Here is a 19,058-nt window from a genome sequence, read left to right as displayed (position 1 = left end):
TTTTGTAACTTTTACTTTAATCATGAATCAGAACCGATGGAAATTAAACATGAAGTTACAGGCAAATTATACTTCAAATGTAAAGGTAATTTTCACTATAAATAATCAATACAACAAAGATAAGTCTTCGATCACAAGAGCCTGCATCTCTCCTCACAGACACATGGATCCATGGCTCAGAACTCAGTGTCGATTGTAAGTTGCAGATGGAACAAGTTTGGGAGTTCCACCTTCTGGCTGATAGGAGGCTGGAGAATCAAAAAGATTCTGGTTCAGTGGCAGTACCTCAGCTGCAAGGCGGAAACAAACGGGAGTGTCACATCATATAGAGGTTCAAATTAGGGTGGTTTTGGGGGGGAAATGCATTTGCCTTAACGCTTGTCATAGCATATTTCAAGGGAGTGCAGGAAAGTTCTCCCTGGCATTTTGGCCTGAATTTGTCCCTCCAACATCACACACACTGTGCATTATCTGGGCATATTCCCACTGTGGGCAGTGCAAGCTAGCTGTGTGTGAATTGATTTGGAGATGCCAGTGTTGAACTGGGGTGTACAAAGTTAAAAATCACACAACTGTGAATTGACTACCGACATGTCAAAATGACTTCACTTAAAAAAGTAACCCACGAGCAGCAAAGCCCTTGGGGGCACGCTGGGATTGTGAAATATTCCTCTAGCGGTGATTTTGTTCCACTATCTAAAACTTAAGCTTTAAAACATTTGTATTATTCGCAAGGCTATGCTGCATTTTGGAATTTGATGGAACGCTGTTTAGTTGTGGCACGTATGGAATCATAGGGCTAGAATTTGACAACTCAGGCAGGTAGCGCGGGTTGAGAAATTTCCCCAGGCACCAGACGTGCCTCAGTCAAGATGATTTCAATTAGAGTCAGCCCTGCCAGCCCCAGAAGCAGGGAGTAGGCTCTGGTTCAAAGGCTTGCCTATGTTCTCTGGGTTTTTGTCTCAGTTGTTTTGGAAATTGTTCTAAAGTAGCTCAGACACTCATAACCTCTCACCCACATCTCTGTGGCCCCACATACCCTCCATGTCACCCAATCACCGCCAGGGATCCTTATTCCCTCGATGCCAACTCAATGCCAAATCATGTTTCCCACCATCCTGCATGGCACCTCACAGATTCAAGGATACCTCCATATCGGCACGGTGGCACAGTGGTTAGCACTGCTGCCTCACAGTGCCAGAGACCCAGGTTCAATTCCTGCCTCAGACGACTGTCTGTGTGGAGTTTGCACATTGTCTGCGTGGGTTTCTTCCCACAGTCCAAAAACGTGCCGGTTAGGTGAATTGGCCATGTTAAATTGCCTGTAGTGTTAGGTGAAGGGGTAAATGTAGGGGAATGGGTCTGGGTGGGTTGCACTTCGGTGGGTTGGTGTGGACTTGTTGGGCCGAAGGGCCTGTTTCCACACTGTAAGTAATCTAAAATACCATTTACCCAGTCCATGCCATGAATGGACCTTAATTGCCATTTGGAGTTTTAAAAATAACTTTTAACAACCTAATGCAGCTCTCATTCCTGAAGCAAATGACAAGTCCCAGAGGACCCATTTAAAACTTTTAAATCTCCTCAAACAGCTAATCTAGGACAAAAGACAAATTTCCACAATATTCTCCATCTCCCTCATCATCCAAGGATTCTTGGCTTTGGTTTGGTGACCCTCCACTTTTGTTAGAATGTATCTAGCCTGGGCCTAAAATCTCTCACTAAAAATTGTTCCATTATAGTTTTTCCTGTCAGTCTTTGCTTTAACTTATCCTGGCCAGATGTCATCTCATCCTACTGGAGTTAAAAATCACCCAACACCAGGCTATAGTCCAACAGGTTTATTTGGAAGCACCAGCTTTCGGAGCGCTGCTCCTTCATCAGGTGTTGGGTGATTTTTAACTTTGTCCACCCCAGTCCAATACTGGCATCTCCACGTCATCGGACTGAAGTTAGCTTTCCTCCAATCTAGACGTTCAATTTTAGGTTCTTCCTTGCTCTTCTCCATTATAAGACAACATATTGATTAAGGAAATTCTTCTGTCCACATTTCAAAAGTTCCATCATTTGTGGGCAATGATGATGTAGTGGTTATGTCACTAGGTTAGTAATTCAGACACCCAGGCTAATGGTCATGGGATCATGGGTTGAAATCCTATCACACCAGCTAAAACTTAATTAATAATTAAAGGTTACCATGTAACTTTCACTGATTGTCATAAAAATATCCAACTAATTCATCAATGTCCATTAAGGGAAGGAAATCTGCTGCCTTTACCTGGTCTGACGTACATGTAACCTCAGATCCACAGCAATGTGACTGACTTCCAACTGCCCTCTGAGATGGTTTAGTAAGCTACTCAATTCAAGGGCAATTAGGGAGGGATAGGCAGCAAATGTTAGTCTTACCAGCAAGTCCTCCATTTGGAAAAAAAATCTTAACAATATTCCAATTGATATTTGGGCAATTAAATACCCTCGCTATCACCAAACAATATATCTTACACATTCCTCACACTCCTCTCTCATTCATGATTTAGAGACACTTTAAATCACCACAGTAATGACTCCTCTTGTTTCTTAACTCTAACTAAATGGACTTTGTCCTGATACCCGTCGAATTTTCAGTTTTCAATGCAATGATATCTCCGTTTATTTATAAATGATATAGTTTCTCTCAATAGGTATCACAAAAACAGCTGGTCTAGTTATGTTTGAGGGTTCTTGCTGTTTGTTAACTATGTGTCATGTTTCTAACACTATAACAATGACCAGTCAATGACCATGAAGCATTTTGGAAGGTCTTGAGTTTATGAAAGCTCCAAAACAATACAAATCCATCTTTCTTTCTGCTCTGTAATTATTTTGTACCCATTCTCAATCTTCAGTGATTGATATTTCCAAGATGAATTTGCTAGTAAGTGCAATAAAAGCTGCAATGTTTCACATTAGAAACACTTCTCTTTAATATCAATCAAACAAATTCAAGGGAAAACAATTGGATAATTGTCACTTGCAATCTGTGTTTAAATAAATTCTTTTAGAATCCCTACAGTGTGGAAACAGGCCATTTGGCCCAACAACATCACGCCGACCCTCTGAAGAGTAACCTACCCAGACCCATTCCCCTACCCTAATATTCTACATTTCCTCCTGACTAATGGACCTAACCTACATATCCCTGAACACTCTGGGCAATTTAGTATGACCAATTCACCTAACCTGGTGCTGTGAGGCAGCAGTGCTAACCACTGAGCCACCGTGCCGCCCAGTTTAATTCGAGACTGGGTGATTGAAGTCAATACTCATTCTTTAGAAGGTAGAACAATATTAGAGACATAGAGATCTAGAAGACAGAAAAAGGCTCTTCGGACCATCGCATTTGTGCCAGCCAAAACCACCACCAGACTATTCTTGTTCCATCTTCCAGCTCTTGGCCCGTAGCCCTGTGTGCTTTGGCATTGCAAGTGCACATCTAAATACTTCTTAACCTTTATGAGGGTTTCTGTCTAGCCCACTCCTACAGGCAGTGAGTAACAGATTCCCACCTCTGTGATCGTGTTTTCTACGATTATCTTTCATACCCTCAACGCATTCCAACGGACACGAAGCCAACAAAATGCTTTTGAAGTGTAGTCACTGACGTAATAACATTTTCCAAATGTTTTTGAAATGGGACTTGAACTCACAATCCTCTGACTCAGAGTGTGGATCTGCCAGAAGTGATTCCTTTGCCAGTAGTCCGTGTTGCAAATTGAAGCAGTGAAGCTCCAGTAGGACAGGATCATGTTCAACGGTGATACTTTCACAGTTGAACAGCCTTTTGTCACCCACTCTGCAGGCTCAGAAGTGAATAGTGGATGCCAGGCTCTGTTGACTCCTATTGACTGAAGCTGAAGTGGAAAGGTAGGATGGGCCATTGCAAGATTGAGTAGTTATCCGAAATGAAACCTCAGTGTCACACAGACAGAGTATTGCGGATGTTAGGTTGAATTCTGTGGGCTGTGTTGGATCCCAACACAGACCTTAATTCAAGGTCAGGAACGCCGGAAGTGGCCATGGTGGAGTGCCAGTTGTGATCTTCCCAGAATTGGCCAATTAAGAAGTTGCTTCTGGGCGCCCCGTTCAGTTAAGGATGCGATGGAGGTGTGGGGTGGAGGTGTGGGGTGGGGGCGAGGTGTATCAGTGAAGTAGGAGACCCAAGAGGAAGGCATGCAATGGGACAGTTGCTCACTGCCAAAGCAACAAGGTGACCAGAAGGGCACTTCATAATGGAGTCTTCCTCTGTTTCAATTAGGAAAAAAAACAAAGAAAAACACTTGTGGCCCAGGTTCCCAGGCCACTCTGTGGAGCCTATTGCTGGGAGGCCCCAGCCTTTTTCTAATTGGCCTAACCAGCTACCCGTAGGTCAAGGAATCCTCCTCTGTGTTTCTAACTCCAGAACAATCCCTCATCACATCTCAGAAGCCACCTCAGCAGGGGTCAATGAAAATCCAACCGTGGTCAATCGTACGAGCTATTTAGTCGCAGCTACACCTATTTATTCTGGTGGATGCTAATGATTCCAAACAGTGCTCAAACAAGCTCCACATTGAGCTCTGGTCAACACTTATTTTTCAACCAGGGACAGATCATTCATTCTTCCCATTTCGTTGGAGTCTTGCTATGAACACACCGGCTGCTGCATATCTCTAGAACAGAACAGTAACCACACTTCGAAACAAAATATTTGATGGTGAAGTACATCAGAAAATCCCAAGGATGTGAAGAGAACTGTGTAAATCATGGAATTACTCAACACAGGAAGAGGCCATTTGTTCCATTGGGTTTGAGCTGTTCTTTGAAGGAGTTATCCACTTCTCCCCATTGACCTACTCTTTTGGCACCACCCTGAAATGGTATTTTTAATCCAAGAGTGCGTGTGTTTTTGGGTATTCCTGACACAGATCCTGCAATAACATCTTCCAAAATTGAGAACCCCCCCACCCCAAAAGACAAGGGCAGCAAATGGACAGAAATTGCAGAAATTGCATTTTCACAGGTGACCACTACTAGCATCTCGTGGTGTTTGTCCACCTCTGCCAGCTGATGGTTGAGAGTTGTTTGAGATAGTTTGCCACAATCGTCCATTTATTAGAATCATGGAATCCAAAGTAAGGTGGCACAGTGTATCCAACACTGGCTGAGAGGCGGGAAGCAGAGAGGAATGGGAGGAACTTGTCTCTGTGACCAGCAGTCTGTTTTCAATGCTCAATGATTTGGCCCTTGCAATCTGTGTTGTACATTAATGATTTTCACTTAAACGTAGAGGGTATGATCATGAATTTTGCAGCTGGTATGAAAAAGGGATGAGAAGGGTAGTAATAGACTGCAGGAGGCAGATAGCTGCAATGGCAAATGGAATTTAACTCAGAAAAGTGTGAGGTGACACACTTGGTGAGGATTAACGAGGCAAAGGATTACACAATGAATGTTAGGACCTGGAAAGTACTGAAGACCGCAGGGACACTCATGAACATATCCACAGATAGAGAAGATAGGAAGTAACAGGGCAGGTAGAGGAGCAACCAACTGGGCACTTGTCTTTGTTCGCTGAGGGATACAATCTAGTGGGAGAAAGTGAGGACTGCAGATGCTGGAGATCAGAGTCAAAGGGTGTGGTGCTGGAAAAGTTCAGCAGGTCAGGCAGCATCCGAGAAACAAGAGCATCGACGTTTCGGGCATAAGCTCTTAATCAGGAACATTAAGAGCCAAACTTGTTGACAATAGAATCCAAGTGCAAAGAAGTTATGCTGAAACTTTATAAAATGCTGGTCAGATCACAACTAGAGTACTATGTGCGGTTCTGGTCACCACATTACAGGAGGCATGTGACTGCATTGGAGAGGGTGCAGAAGAGATTTATCAGCATGTTGCCTGGGCTAGAGAGTCTGAGCAGTGAGTAAAGTTTAGAGTAATGGCTGGGAGTTGTTTTCTTGGAATTAGTGGTAGAAGATAAACACACTATAGAAAATGTACAAAACAGGCATATTAACTAACATGAAAAGTTATTGCATGATATTGATAAATATTAGTCAGGCATAATTACTAGAATCTTCGGAACTGGTACAGAAAAAACAGCTCTCACTCAAAGCTAGAATAAAATTCCTCATCACCTCCCACAGGCAGTGTCAGACACCAGCAGAATGGGTGGAGCCAATGCAACATTGACATTAACTCCTTCAGAACAGTTACCTTATACAACAACCACCACCTGCCATTTATCCTCCAGGATACACACCATCCTGACTCGGAGTGATATCACCATTCCTTCACTGTCACTTGGTCAAAATCCTGGAAATCCCTCCCGAACAACATTGTGAGTGTACCTTTCTTCCCCATGGACTGCTGCAGTTCATGAAGGCAGCTCACCACTACCTTCTCCAGGGCAACTAGTGATGGGCAATAAATACTGACTCTAATACTGTGAAAGATTTAAAGAGACACAGTTAGTCACAGTTAGGATAACAATTAATTAGCTCTATCCAGCCTCTGAATCAAGACTTGGCCTGAAATTTATTTCCAGAATAAAACCACGTTGTTGTACTGAACCCTCATCAATCAAAGATTGACATAGCCCCTACAGTCATGAATATGTTACTTAACTATTCTGTGTTTGGTTCCACAATAACTGTGTATCTCCAGTCAAAGCTTTACCTTGATTCTTGTCTCCACTGGAGCTGACTAACCTGCTGAGTATTTCCAGCGTTTTCTGTATTTGATTTGGTATTTATGAGCATTTGTTTAAACGTTTGTGTTTTTGACCTTTTCACTGCCTGTGCAGTAACACACTGTAATCTTAGCGTGTTATAATCTCTCAGACCGAACTTCAATGAAACTGTTTCTAAGAAAGAAAAGAGCTTACATTTGTACAGCACCTTTCAACAGTTTAGGACATCTCAAAGGTAGTGACTGAGGTGTTGCCTTACTAGGAAATGCGGTAGCCAATTTGTACACAGCAAACTCCTTCAAACCACAGTGAAGTAATAATCAGATAATAGTTTTATGTGTTGTTAATTGAGAGATAAATATTGACCAGGATACCAGTGAGAAATTCCCTGATCTTCTTTTAAATAGTGCTGTGGAAACTTTTACATCCATCTGAGATTCTCTCAGTTTAACATCTCTGACCACATACATTAGGGTGTCCATAGGACCACACCAGCTGGAATTATCTGCTTGGGTCTTGGGAGAGGGTCTTGAACCCACAAGCTTCTACGATGCAGTTGAGAGGATTACCACTGAGCTGAAAATGTGTTGCTGGAAAAGCGCAGCAGGTCTGGCAGCATCCAAGGAACAGGAGAATCGACGTTTCGGGCATAAGCCACTCTACAAGGATTACCACTGAGCCATGATTGACTCCCCCCCCCCCCATTTCTTTGAGCAGGTTAATCTTCAGAATAAACACGCAAAGCATTTATTTTCATCCCACATTTTAATGAAAGTTATTTAGAAAAAATAATTAATCAGTCTTGATGGAACTTCCATGAGTGACTAAAACAACATGGCACAACAGTTAATAACAATAGGCAGGGAGAGATAGACATATAAGATGGATAGGCAGACTGGCCAGATAGAAAGATAAATATACACAAAATGGTAGAGAGATAGGTAGAAAATTAGATAGACAAGCAGATAAAGAGACAGACATAAGTGGACTAACAGAGAGAGAAAGAGATACATGGATTAGATGGATAGATGGATAGATGGATAGATGGATAGATGGATGGATAGATGGATAGATGGATAGATAGATGGATAGATGGATAGATGGATAAGATAGATAGATAGATAGATAGATAGATAGATAGATAGATAGATAGATAGATAGATAGATAGATAGATAGATAGATAGATAGATAGATAGATTAATTAATTAGATGGATAGATAGATTAGATTAGATAGAATGAACAAATTTTAGTCAAGCCTTCTACTATGTCCAAAGCATAAATGCTAAAGAAAGATGTCAAGTTACTTGTCCGCATAATGTTTTGTGCATGCAGGTAAGAAAATAGCACTCTATTATAAGAGTAATATCACAAATATTCTTTAAGTTACCTAAAAGCACTGAAGACTCTCTTTGTTAAGCAGGAATATCCAATGACTGTTCTAATCCCCACTGAAGCTCCTTACTTATTATGTCTGCAGAAATCCAATAAAAGTCTCAGTGTATAAATACATTACGGCACATGTAGGAGTATCCAACGCTTGGCAACCAGGAAGACAAGATTAAAGAAAAGAAAAAGAGTGAAGAGAAATGAAAGGAAGTGGAGAGAAAGAGTGCAAATAAGACCAGCCAGAAAATCACCTGCAACAAAATAGGCTCCTGTATGAACCAGTGACTGGAGCCCAAAGCCCATCATCACTCAACATCCTCATTGAAATAGACACACCACAAAATCTTTTCCTAACATAAATAACCAACCAGTTATTAGTGCCATTCTTAACTTAATTACCTGTTGACAAAACTGCAATCTTTGAACAAATACTCAACTGAGCACCTAAAAATGTTGACGTTAATGAAAAACTACTCAACATACTCGTACTGAACTGTACAGTTTGGAACGACAGAACTACAGACGGAGAAGAAAATAAAATAAGTTCACATCACTTTCATTGCAACTCTGCTACTGCTAGTACGTTGTATAACCCTATTGGTCTAAATTTAATATAGTTAAAGGCGGGGGGGGCGGGGCTGCAAATGTGCAAATGTAACTCCTTGGGGCTTCTCCCTATTTCCAGTGATAGCTTCAGTTCAGAAGATTGGCAGGACTCCAGGAGAGCAGTTTAGAGATGTCTTACTGCAAGGATGAAATCACAGTGGGAGTTTGGAAGTTCCGATAATTTATTGAATGGGCAATGAATGCTGGCCTAGCCAGCAATGCCCTCATCATGTGAAAGAGTAAGAAAACTTAGAAAAGCTGCATTAAGGCGCAACGTATACATCAGCATTTGCAATTACTATGCGAGTTATTCTCCCTTCAGTAGGAGATGGATGGAATGGCGAGGTGCAACTGATTTTCTCTGTTGGCAGAACAAAGGGAGATTTTCACAGAAACCATGGAACTTGAATTTTGAGCTCTGTTTCTCTGTGCAGTTTGCGGTTTGAGAACTGGGACAACTTCCCGATGTTGTGACCTCCACCATTGAGGGAGAGTGCACACCAAGTTCACGGAAACACCAGCACCTCCAAGTTACAAACCATACTCATTGGATACATAACTGCCATTCCTCCATTGGCATGGGGTCAAAGTTTGGGAAAGCTGCTCTGAGGGAGCACCATACCCCACATGGACTGCAATGGCTCAGCAGCATTGTCCACTGCCAAGTCAGATCGAAACGGTCAACAAAGACAGGCCTTGCCCACATCCCCCAAATTAAAAGACACATTAGTACCATCCTTAACACCTGTATGTTTGGTTTCTTTAAATAGATCCAGTGGCTGAGAGAGTTTTAATCGATGGCGGAACCCTTGATGGGACACCATTTTGACAGTTCACTGGGGTAGCAGTGCTGAGTTGTGGGACGATGGAGACAGTTTGTGAATAAAAGGCAACAACTCATCTGAATCTTTCGCGCTTCTTCCCCAGGATTCTTCTGTACATTTGTAAATCATGCTTCACAGTTTGAAGGAAAGATTGTTTTAATTTTAACACTCACGGATCCTCAACTAGCATTCGAATGTAACAACATAACACACCCACTTGAGCACCGGCGTTGACAACAGCACAGCGTGATGCTTGACTCCTTTTGTTTTCCCACAATGCCCTTTTGCACCGCCCCCCTCCACCCCTCCCCGCAGTGTCACCATGGGAGGGGACTGAGGAGTGTTGGCTGGTGGAAGGGGAGGTTTGGCTGCCCATGGCCATAGTGATAAATCACCTTGCCCACTGTTTAACTCTCAAACTGGAAGCAACTATTGGCCCTGGGCAGCTGGTGGAGATTTTCTTGTGGAAAGGGGTAACACAGAAGTGACCCAATGACTGTAGTGAGATCAGCCCCGGGGCTTGGCATCAGAAACCTGGTGTAAGCTTTCTTAAAAGAAAACTAAGCTACAATAGCAGTTTAAATCGCTGAAGTCCCTGCAGCAAGTTTGAAAACATTGGTCAGACAGTGATGGTAACTACCCATTTCTGATTCACATTCGACTCATTAACAACTCAGTCACATCAGAGGGTGCGTGTGTTTTTGAGAGTGAGATATTACGGGTTCCCAGACTGAATCCTGGATAGTTAGGAGTTTCCAGGTTACAAACCACATCCTGATAGGAGATGGCGAAGCCTCTGACACATATGATTTACACACCTATTCAGTGTCTCAGGAAGGGAATCTTTAAACCAGCCATGGTTCCATTTCCCGGCCAAGAGAGCCGTCCTTTCTTACAAAGTTATTTAAATAAATTCCAATTCTTGCTGCTCGCAGCAATGGTGAACATCTTCACTAAAATTACAAAATAAAACAAAAAAAAATGCAATTACAACCAATAAGGACTTAAATAAATCAACAGGCATTCTCACGCCAACTTCAGGTAGCTTGGCATGGAATAGTTAAACATTACAAAATCTAATTTGTAGAGATTGAACAGTTTAGTCTGGAAGGCAGCGCTGATGTTTTGGAAAAACTGAGCTGTCATTTCGTCTGTAGTTCTGGTGGATTTGGCATAGGTGGGGAATTTGATATAGTCTCCCACCCCTGCCAGGTGCAGGATATAGCTTGCATCCTCCTGCAGAGTTTCGTATTTCCCGATAAGGTTGTAGTGGATGTGGCAAGGATGGCACAGTGAGGAGACGGTCTCCCAGTGCTCATTGAAGGGCTCCTCTCTCTGCGTGTACGGGTCAACAAGATAGGCCACAAACTCCTCGAACTTCACGTCTTCGCCCTTGAGCAGGGCCTCCTGGGTTGCGTTCTTCCTCTGCCTCCGGACGATTTTGGTTCCGTACCGTTTGTGGAAGGAGGTGTTGTACCTTCTGGTGAACTTGTTCCTGTACGCTGACACCAGGCGCTCGAAGGGCTCGCGGACAAACATGAACTTCAGGTAGTTCTTCAAGCGGTGGTTAATCTCTGGGATGCTGTACTGGTTGAGCGTCTTCAGGTTAGACGAGACGTGGGCTTCGTTGGCAGGGATTTCCATGGGGTCAGTGTATTTGCCCCTTCCCGTGAGCACCATCATGACCCTCTTCCAGTTTGTACAGGCCACTTTAGGCACATAGCAGTAGATCATCTCATGGTCCTCATCTACGACCAAGTGTTTCAGGTCATCAGAGGTCAACACTCGCCGTTTCCGACTTCTGGCACTGTTTGCTTGACATGTCTGAGCAACCTGGTTTCTCCTGATCTGGTGCGTGAGCTCCGTGTTTGAGAATTGATACTGAAATAAAGGAGATTAAACAATTAGCACCATATAAGCTCATGGGCAACACAACATCATTAAGCCATTTCGCAGTCAGTCCTATCATGAGTTTAGAAACGCAACACACAGGAAAATGTTACTTCACCGAATTGAGATGGCACCAGGTACCTCTCTTTGTTGATTCAGACCCTTCTCTTTGACGCAGTGAACAACTGAAATGAACGTTCCATACAGCAGTTTGGGCTGAGAATGGGAATCCAACACTGAGGGAGTGGGAGCAGGAGGAGACTAGATCAAAAACAGAGAGCGATGGAGAAATTGAGCAGCATCTGCAGAGGGAGAAACTGAGTTAATCCAGAGAGCCTTGCTGAGGACAGATGCTGCTGGATTTCCTGAGTTTCTCCAACATGTGAAAGCCATTTGGCTCTTCAATTCAAAGCAGAATACTGCAGATGCTGGAAATCTGAAACAAATCCAGAGAATGTCAGAGAAGCTCAACATTAACATCTGAGGAGAGAGAAACTGCATCAGCATTTCGAGTCTAGTAAGAGCCTTTGTCAGTCCCCAGAGCTAACTCCTGCTTTGCTACCTGGGCAGAAACCGCTGAAGAACATGGCACTGTGCTCTGCCCCTGGTATGTAGAGGTTTCAGGGCAGCACAGAATGGGACCACGTTCTTCTTTCTAAAACATCCAGCAAGGTGCGACCTCTGAATTTCCTCACTGACCTGTTGCTGCGTTTTCATGTTCATTCCCCTTGGCTGGCTCTAGGTTTTGTTGGAATGTGGCTTGTGCCTGGGATGAGTTAACTACATACACTCACACACTAATACACACACACACACATTCACACACACACACACATTCACACACACACTCACTCACACACACACACATTCACACACACACTCACTCACACACACTCACACACACACACATTCACACACACACATTCACACACACACACACACACTCATTCATACACATTCACACATACACACATGGGCGGCACGATGGTTAGTACTGTTGCCTCACAGCGCCAGAGACCAGGGTTCAATTCCCACTTCAGGCAATTGTCTGTGTGGAGTTTGCACATTCTCCCCGTGTCTGTGTGGGTTTCCTCCGGGTGCTCCGGTTTCCTCCCATAGTCCAAAAACGTGCAGGTTAGGTCAATTGGCCATGCTAAATTCTCCGTAGTGTTAGGTGAAGGGGTAAATGTAGGGTCTGGGTGGGTTGCTCTTCGGAGGGTCGGTGTGGACTTGTTGGGCTGAAGGGCCTATTTCCACACTGTAAGTAATCTAATCTACCCACTCACACTCACACACTCTCACACACTAATACTCATGCACACACAGACACATTCATACAACACACACACTCACACGCAGAGACATATTCATACAACGCACACACACACACAAATACTCACACTCATGCACTAATACTCACACACACACACTCATGCATTAATACTCATACTCACTCATGCACTAATACTCACACACATACTAATACTCACACTCACACACACTCACGCACTAATACACAAACAGACACATTCATACAACACACACACACTCTCATACACACAGAGACACACTTATACAACACACCCAATCACATTCTCATACACACACACACAGATATGATCATTCACATCGGCATATTCATACAACACACACTCACTCACGCTCTCATACACACACAGAGACACACTTATACAACACACAATCACACTTTCATACACATAGACACTCATACAACACACTCACACTCTCATCTACACATACACACTCATACAGAAGCATACTGTCACATGCACTTTTATGTATACACAATGCACTCACATACACACACACCGACACTTTCATCCTCATAAACATACACACACACACAAACTCTCATATTAAGACACACACACACACGCACACACACACACAAACACAAACATATGCACACACACATACACATAGACACACACGTTCACTAACGCAATGTGGAGATGAGGGGATGGAGGTAAGGCAAAGGACCTCAGAGGAGGCAGCAGCTGAGGACACAGCTGCCCATGTTAACGGTGAGACAGAGAGAGGAGCAGTGTGGGGAGTGAATGGGAGGTATTGCTGGTAAAGTTCTGTGGGATCAGCTGAGGACAGGGCCATTGCGCTGGACAGTGAAAGAGAGATGGATAGTGTGAGTGACAGGTATAGCAATGTCAAGGAAAACACGTTTGGTGATTTGATTTCAGTTCAGGGTGCGAATGGAATCCTCACTGAGGCTTTTACAGAAGATAGGATTATGAGCAAGAAATAAGAAGGGAAGCAACCAAGGGACAAATAAGGTTGAGGAAAATCCTTTTCCACTCTCTGCTCAAAGGTGTGTCTGACTCAGCACCATTTATAGGGGGCAAGTCCCGGGTCTGCCTGAACCAGAACCAGGGCTCAACCCCACGTTGTTGGGCATCCATCTAATCTAGACCACACATCTGTCCAATCGAGTCAACAGCAACGTAACAGGGCAGAAAGAAAACAGCTCTGAATATGAGAGATCTTGGATTGGAAAGTATTAATTCTTTACCATATGAAGCTGTTGAGGCTGTTTCATTACGTTCAAGGCTGAGATGGACAGGTTTTTGATCAAACAGGGAATCAACGATTATGGGGGAAAAGGCAGGGAGGTAGGGTCAAAGGTTTTCTGATCAACCATGATCTCACTGAATGGCAGAGGAGACTCGATGGGCTGAATGACCTATTTCTTCTCCTATGTCTCGTGGTTTGCTGGTTCTCTCGGTCTCTGTTGCTGACAGACCTGCCGTGTTTGTCCACCATATTCTGGCTTGGTTTCCATATTAGGGCAGGAATGCTTCTCATCTGGAAAACAGCAGCTCTGGCAGGACAGCACTCCTTCAACGGTGTGTTTGCCTGGATTATGCCCTCAAGCTGCGGCAGTTACCTTTGAACGCAGACCTTCTGACTCGGATGAACCACAGTTGACCCTTATCTTACCAAGGCTCTTTACTAATCGAAAATGGATGAATATCCAGCGAACCATTCATTAATTAGTGCAGAGGAAAGCACAGCAAACACAGCAGGCAGTGCCTTGTGTATCTGTTTCCAGTGTACACATGTGGCACTCTCTGGGTTCCTGCTCTGGTGTCAAACGGCAAACCCAGTCGCAATTCCCTACTTGTTGAGAATATTGTTGCTATTGTCCCAGCAGGTAGTTGCAATGTAAAGTCAGCAGGAACCAATTTCCATTTGATTTCCTTTCATGTTGAACATGGGTTGCCACAAGACTCATTATAAGGCTATGAGACGGAACTGCGCCATGTTAACAACCTCCAGATGTGGCACCTTGCACTGATAGATCAGGCTGTTCGGAGAGTGCAAGTAAAACGTACACAAAATCAAAATAATTACTTCAAACGTGGCAACACTTTGTTTCAAGCAACTCTTTTGCCTGCCAAAAAGTTTGGACTTTTGAAAAATGGAATCATGTCATTTGATTTTACACCGAGGTTAGAAGGTAGTTTGGAAAATAAAGTGGATTGACGAGAAGGATAATCTCAGCAAAACTGGGTATAATAATAGCTGTCCGACAATCTAACAACATCAAACAATCTATATCTAGATCCAGCTGGTTAGATGGAGAGCTGAGGATGTATGTGACTAATGCAGGATGTGAAAGGAGGCTGAATGGAAGGGCTCAAATGGAACATTTTCCCAAAAAACCAAAATCACTTTTGTGAGTGTGCAAGTCTTTCCATGTGCCTTTTTCAGAGCATTCCCAAGGTTCTAACCTGCGTCCAACAATATCCCTAATGAAGGGTGCATCTGCCTGCTCCTTTGTGGTGTTACTAACATGGGATTATTGGAAACATCGCTGTTGGATATGTGGAATAAAATGAAACCGTGCAATATGGCTTCAATCAATCTTGCTTTGTGCAGATGAAGACTGAATTCAGATATTTGGGCTTAACTGACAGTCATCAGCATCAATGTGGGCAGCATGGTGGCACAGTGGTTAGCACTGCTGCCTCACAGCGCCAGAGACCCGGGTGGAGTTTGCACATTCTCCCAGCGTCTGCGTGGGTTTCCTCCGGGTGCTCCGGTTTCCTCCCACAATCCAAAAATGTGCAGGTTAGGCGAATTGGCCATGCTAAATTGCCTGTAGTGTTAGGTGAAGGGGTGAATGTAGGGGAATGGGTCTGGGTGGGTTGCGCTTCGGTGGGTCAGTGTGGACTAGTTGGGCCGAAGGGCCTGTTTCCACACTGTAAGTAATCTAATATAGTAATCTAATTGCCTCAATATATCCAGTCTTACTCATTTCAGAATTCAATACTGAACTCAAAACACATATCTCAGGATTCTAAACAGGTTGCCACAAAATATAAAGAATTAAAGGTTATCTTAGTTAGGGAATCAGATCACCAGTTACTTAAGGCTGATGCCCAGAAGTACAGCTTAAAATGCCCTCTCTATTCATGGCAATGTTTGTAACTCTTGATCAAGTTATTATCTTTGTACTCCCTCTGGACATTAATGAATTTGTACAAATACATCAAAGGTGCTGTGCTGTACAGCTCTAAACTGCTACCTTTGACCAATTGCCAGTTTTCAGAACCAAAAACAGAAGTTGCTGGAAAAGCTCAGCAGGTCTGACAGCACCAGTGAAGAGAAATCAAAGTTAACGTTCTGGGTCCGGTGACCCTTCCACAGATTGACAGCATCCGCAGTTTTTGTTTTGCCAGTTTTCAGGACCGGCTACGAATCATTTTGATTCTGATTAAATGCCGAGGTCACATAACCAATGGAAGCTGGTCACTTGTTTCTGAAGACACAATAGTCCTGATTATCTAACTTATTTTAAAGAATGAACTTTATCGTGTCTGTAAGCCTGAAGCTCATATCGCCAAGTTATTGCTAAACAATTCTTTTAAAAAAGCAATATTTTTGGGAAAAAACCCTGCTTTACTAAGGAGGAGCCGGTGTTGGGCTGGGGTGGACAAAGTTAAAAATCACACAACACCAGGTTATAGTTTGGAAGCACTAGCTTTTGGAGCACTGCTCCTTCATCAGGTAGCTGTGGAGCAGGACCATAAGACACAGAATTTATAGCAAAATATTACAGTGTCATGCAACTGAAATGATATATTGAACAAGCTAGATTGCTATTAAGTCTTTCATCTTTTAGAATGGGTTGCAGGTTTCGGTTCATTAATATGTAAATCCCAGAACTTAAAATAAACTTGTTGGACTAAAACCTGGTGTTGTGTAATTTTTAACTTTGTTGAGATTGGCATTCAATTAATTCTTCTTTAGTTTTACTGAAATTTGTTGTTTCCCTGGAGAGTTGGATGCTGAGGGGTGACCTTATAGAGATTTATAAAATCATGAGGGGCGTGTGTAGGGTCAATAGACAAGGAATTTTCACTGGGTGGGGGAGTCCAAAACTAGAGGGCACAGGTTTAGGGTGAGAGGGGAAAAATTAAAAAGGGACCTAAGGGGCAACTTTTCCACGCAAAGGGTGGTGCGTCTGTGGAATGAGCTGCCAGAGGAAGTGGTGGAGGCTGGTTCAATTGCAACATTTAAAAGGCATCTGGATGGGTAAATGAATAGGAAGGGTTTGGAGGGATATGGGCCGGGTGCTGGCAAATAGGACTAGATTGGGTTGGGATATCTGGTCAGCATGGACTAATTAGACTGAAGGGTTTGTTTCTGTGCTGCACATCTCTATGACTTTATTTTCCAAACACATGAACAAAGAGCAGGTGAACACCACATAGAGCTGGAGGACACCATATAGGCCCCGCGAGGCTGTTCTGCCATTCAATAAGACCCGATTGTAAACGCAACTCTACTTTCCAGCTTGCCCAAAATAACCTCTCACCCACTTACTTCCCAATTATCTATCCAACTTTGCCTTAGCAATATTCAAACACTCTGCTTCCTCTACCAAGAGAAAGGCAAAAAGAAAGTTCTAAAGAATTATGGTTCTCCTTGAGAAAAAAAGCTTCAAATCTGCCTTGGTAGATGATCCCTTATTCTTAAACAGTGAACCTGAGCTCTCAATTCTTCTACAAGGAGAAACATGGTCTCCATACGCAGCTAGTCTGGATCCCTCTGGGTCTGATGTCTATCTTAAAACACACCATTGATCTTCAGTGAGTCGCAGAAATCATGTCAGAAATGGGTGCAGAATTATATTTTGAGACAAAGTGATTCTGTTGATACTGCAACTCTTGTACTAAATCTGTAGGGGGCTAAGTTAGGACATCCGATATTTGATAATATGGCAATTGATTCTGTTAGGTGACGCTATCTTAGGTTCTGCCAGTAATCATTACCCTGAAATATCCTGAAAATCAAGATCAGTTCAGGAAGACACACTGACCCCTTTTAATAGACAGGCCCATGCTGTCAAGGCAGTGGGAATGGTCAGACTAAAGTTGCACTTGATTGACTGTTAACTTTAATTTTAATAAGAGGCCCCAAACTGCAGTTTAACCTGGTTAAACTCGGTGAAGGGAGAATTTGATATGATGGTTTGCAGCGTGTCAAGACTGTTATTAAGTTACAACTCATGGTCACAGGATGCAGGGTGTGTACAATAAATCTCTGAGCACAAAAAAGCTTTCAGCCTCACACTCTTTTCTGCTGCTGGGTGGCTCCTCCAAAGTTGTCAGCTGTAGCCCCAAAAAAACCACAGATGCTGGAACCCAAGGTAGACAGGCAGGAGGCTGGAAGAACGCAGCAAGCCAGGCAGCATCAGGAGGTGGAGAAGTCGATGTTTTGGGTCTAACCCTTCTTCAACAGGACTGAAGAAGGGTTAGACCCAAAATTTGGCCCAGTTGGTAGCACTCTTGTCCCTCAGTTTCTGGGTTCAAGTCCGACTCCAGGCTTGAATCTAGCTTCAGTCTCTCATGACCAGACTGTGCAACAGTTTCATCCCCCGGGCCATCAGGCTCCTTAACATTGTATGATCAGACTCTATTCCATCTTCGCACGACTTTGAATTGCTGCTAGAACAATGTTTTATGAATTATCATTCTTTTAGTACACTGTAATTTGTACGACACTGTGCCTATTGTTTTGAGATATCAGGAATTACTATGCTGTCTTGCACTTCTTATGCATCTTATGCTGTGTACGAGTGTTTAGTTTGTGCTGTCTGTGTAGCACCCTCGGTCCTAGAGGAACACTGTCTCATGTCTTTATTGGATCAGTTGTATATGGTAGAAATGACAAATAAAATTTACTCCTGAGTCTTGAGTACTGAGGGAGTGCTACACTGCCAGAGGAGTTGTCTTTCAGATGTGACATTAAACCAAAACCTCGTCTGCCTTTTCAGGTGAAGACATTAGTTTGAAGACAAGCCGAGGAATTCTCTCCACTATCCTGGCCAATATTTCATCCCACAATGAAATCACAAGAACAGATAATCCGGCTATTATCACACTGCTCCTTGTGGGAGCATGCTGCATACAAATTATGCTGCACTCTTTACCTTACAACAGCGACTACACTTCAAAGAAATACAACACTGCCTGCAAAGTCCACAGATCGTGAAAGGTGCCATATAAATGTAAGTCTTTCTCTTTGAACTTGAAAACATATTTTTGCCTCAGTTGTTGGGCTGAAAATAAATAGTTTTTTTCTTCTGTCATAGGTGTT

General features: G+C 43.2%; 1 protein-coding gene across 2 annotated transcripts in view; it reads right to left on the bottom strand.

Annotated features, from left to right (window-relative positions):
- Window positions 1-7,875: 7,875 nt before the first annotated feature.
- The window catches only part of chst11 (carbohydrate (chondroitin 4) sulfotransferase 11), a 209,681-nt gene continuing 198,498 nt past the window's right edge, over window positions 7,876-19,058 (bottom strand). For both annotated transcript variants that reach the window (XM_043709947.1, XM_043709948.1), the window contains exon 3: window positions 7,876-11,408. In XM_043709947.1, coding sequence (XP_043565882.1) covers window positions 10,554-11,408 — 855 coding nt within the window. In that variant the 3' untranslated portion in view covers window positions 7,876-10,553. The remainder of the gene's footprint in view (window positions 11,409-19,058) is intronic.

Source organism: Chiloscyllium plagiosum, chromosome 19 (assembly GCF_004010195.1).
Source record: "Chiloscyllium plagiosum isolate BGI_BamShark_2017 chromosome 19, ASM401019v2, whole genome shotgun sequence".
Lineage (NCBI taxonomy): Eukaryota > Metazoa > Chordata > Chondrichthyes > Orectolobiformes > Hemiscylliidae > Chiloscyllium > Chiloscyllium plagiosum.
This window is presented reverse-complemented; position numbering and strand designations above follow the sequence as displayed.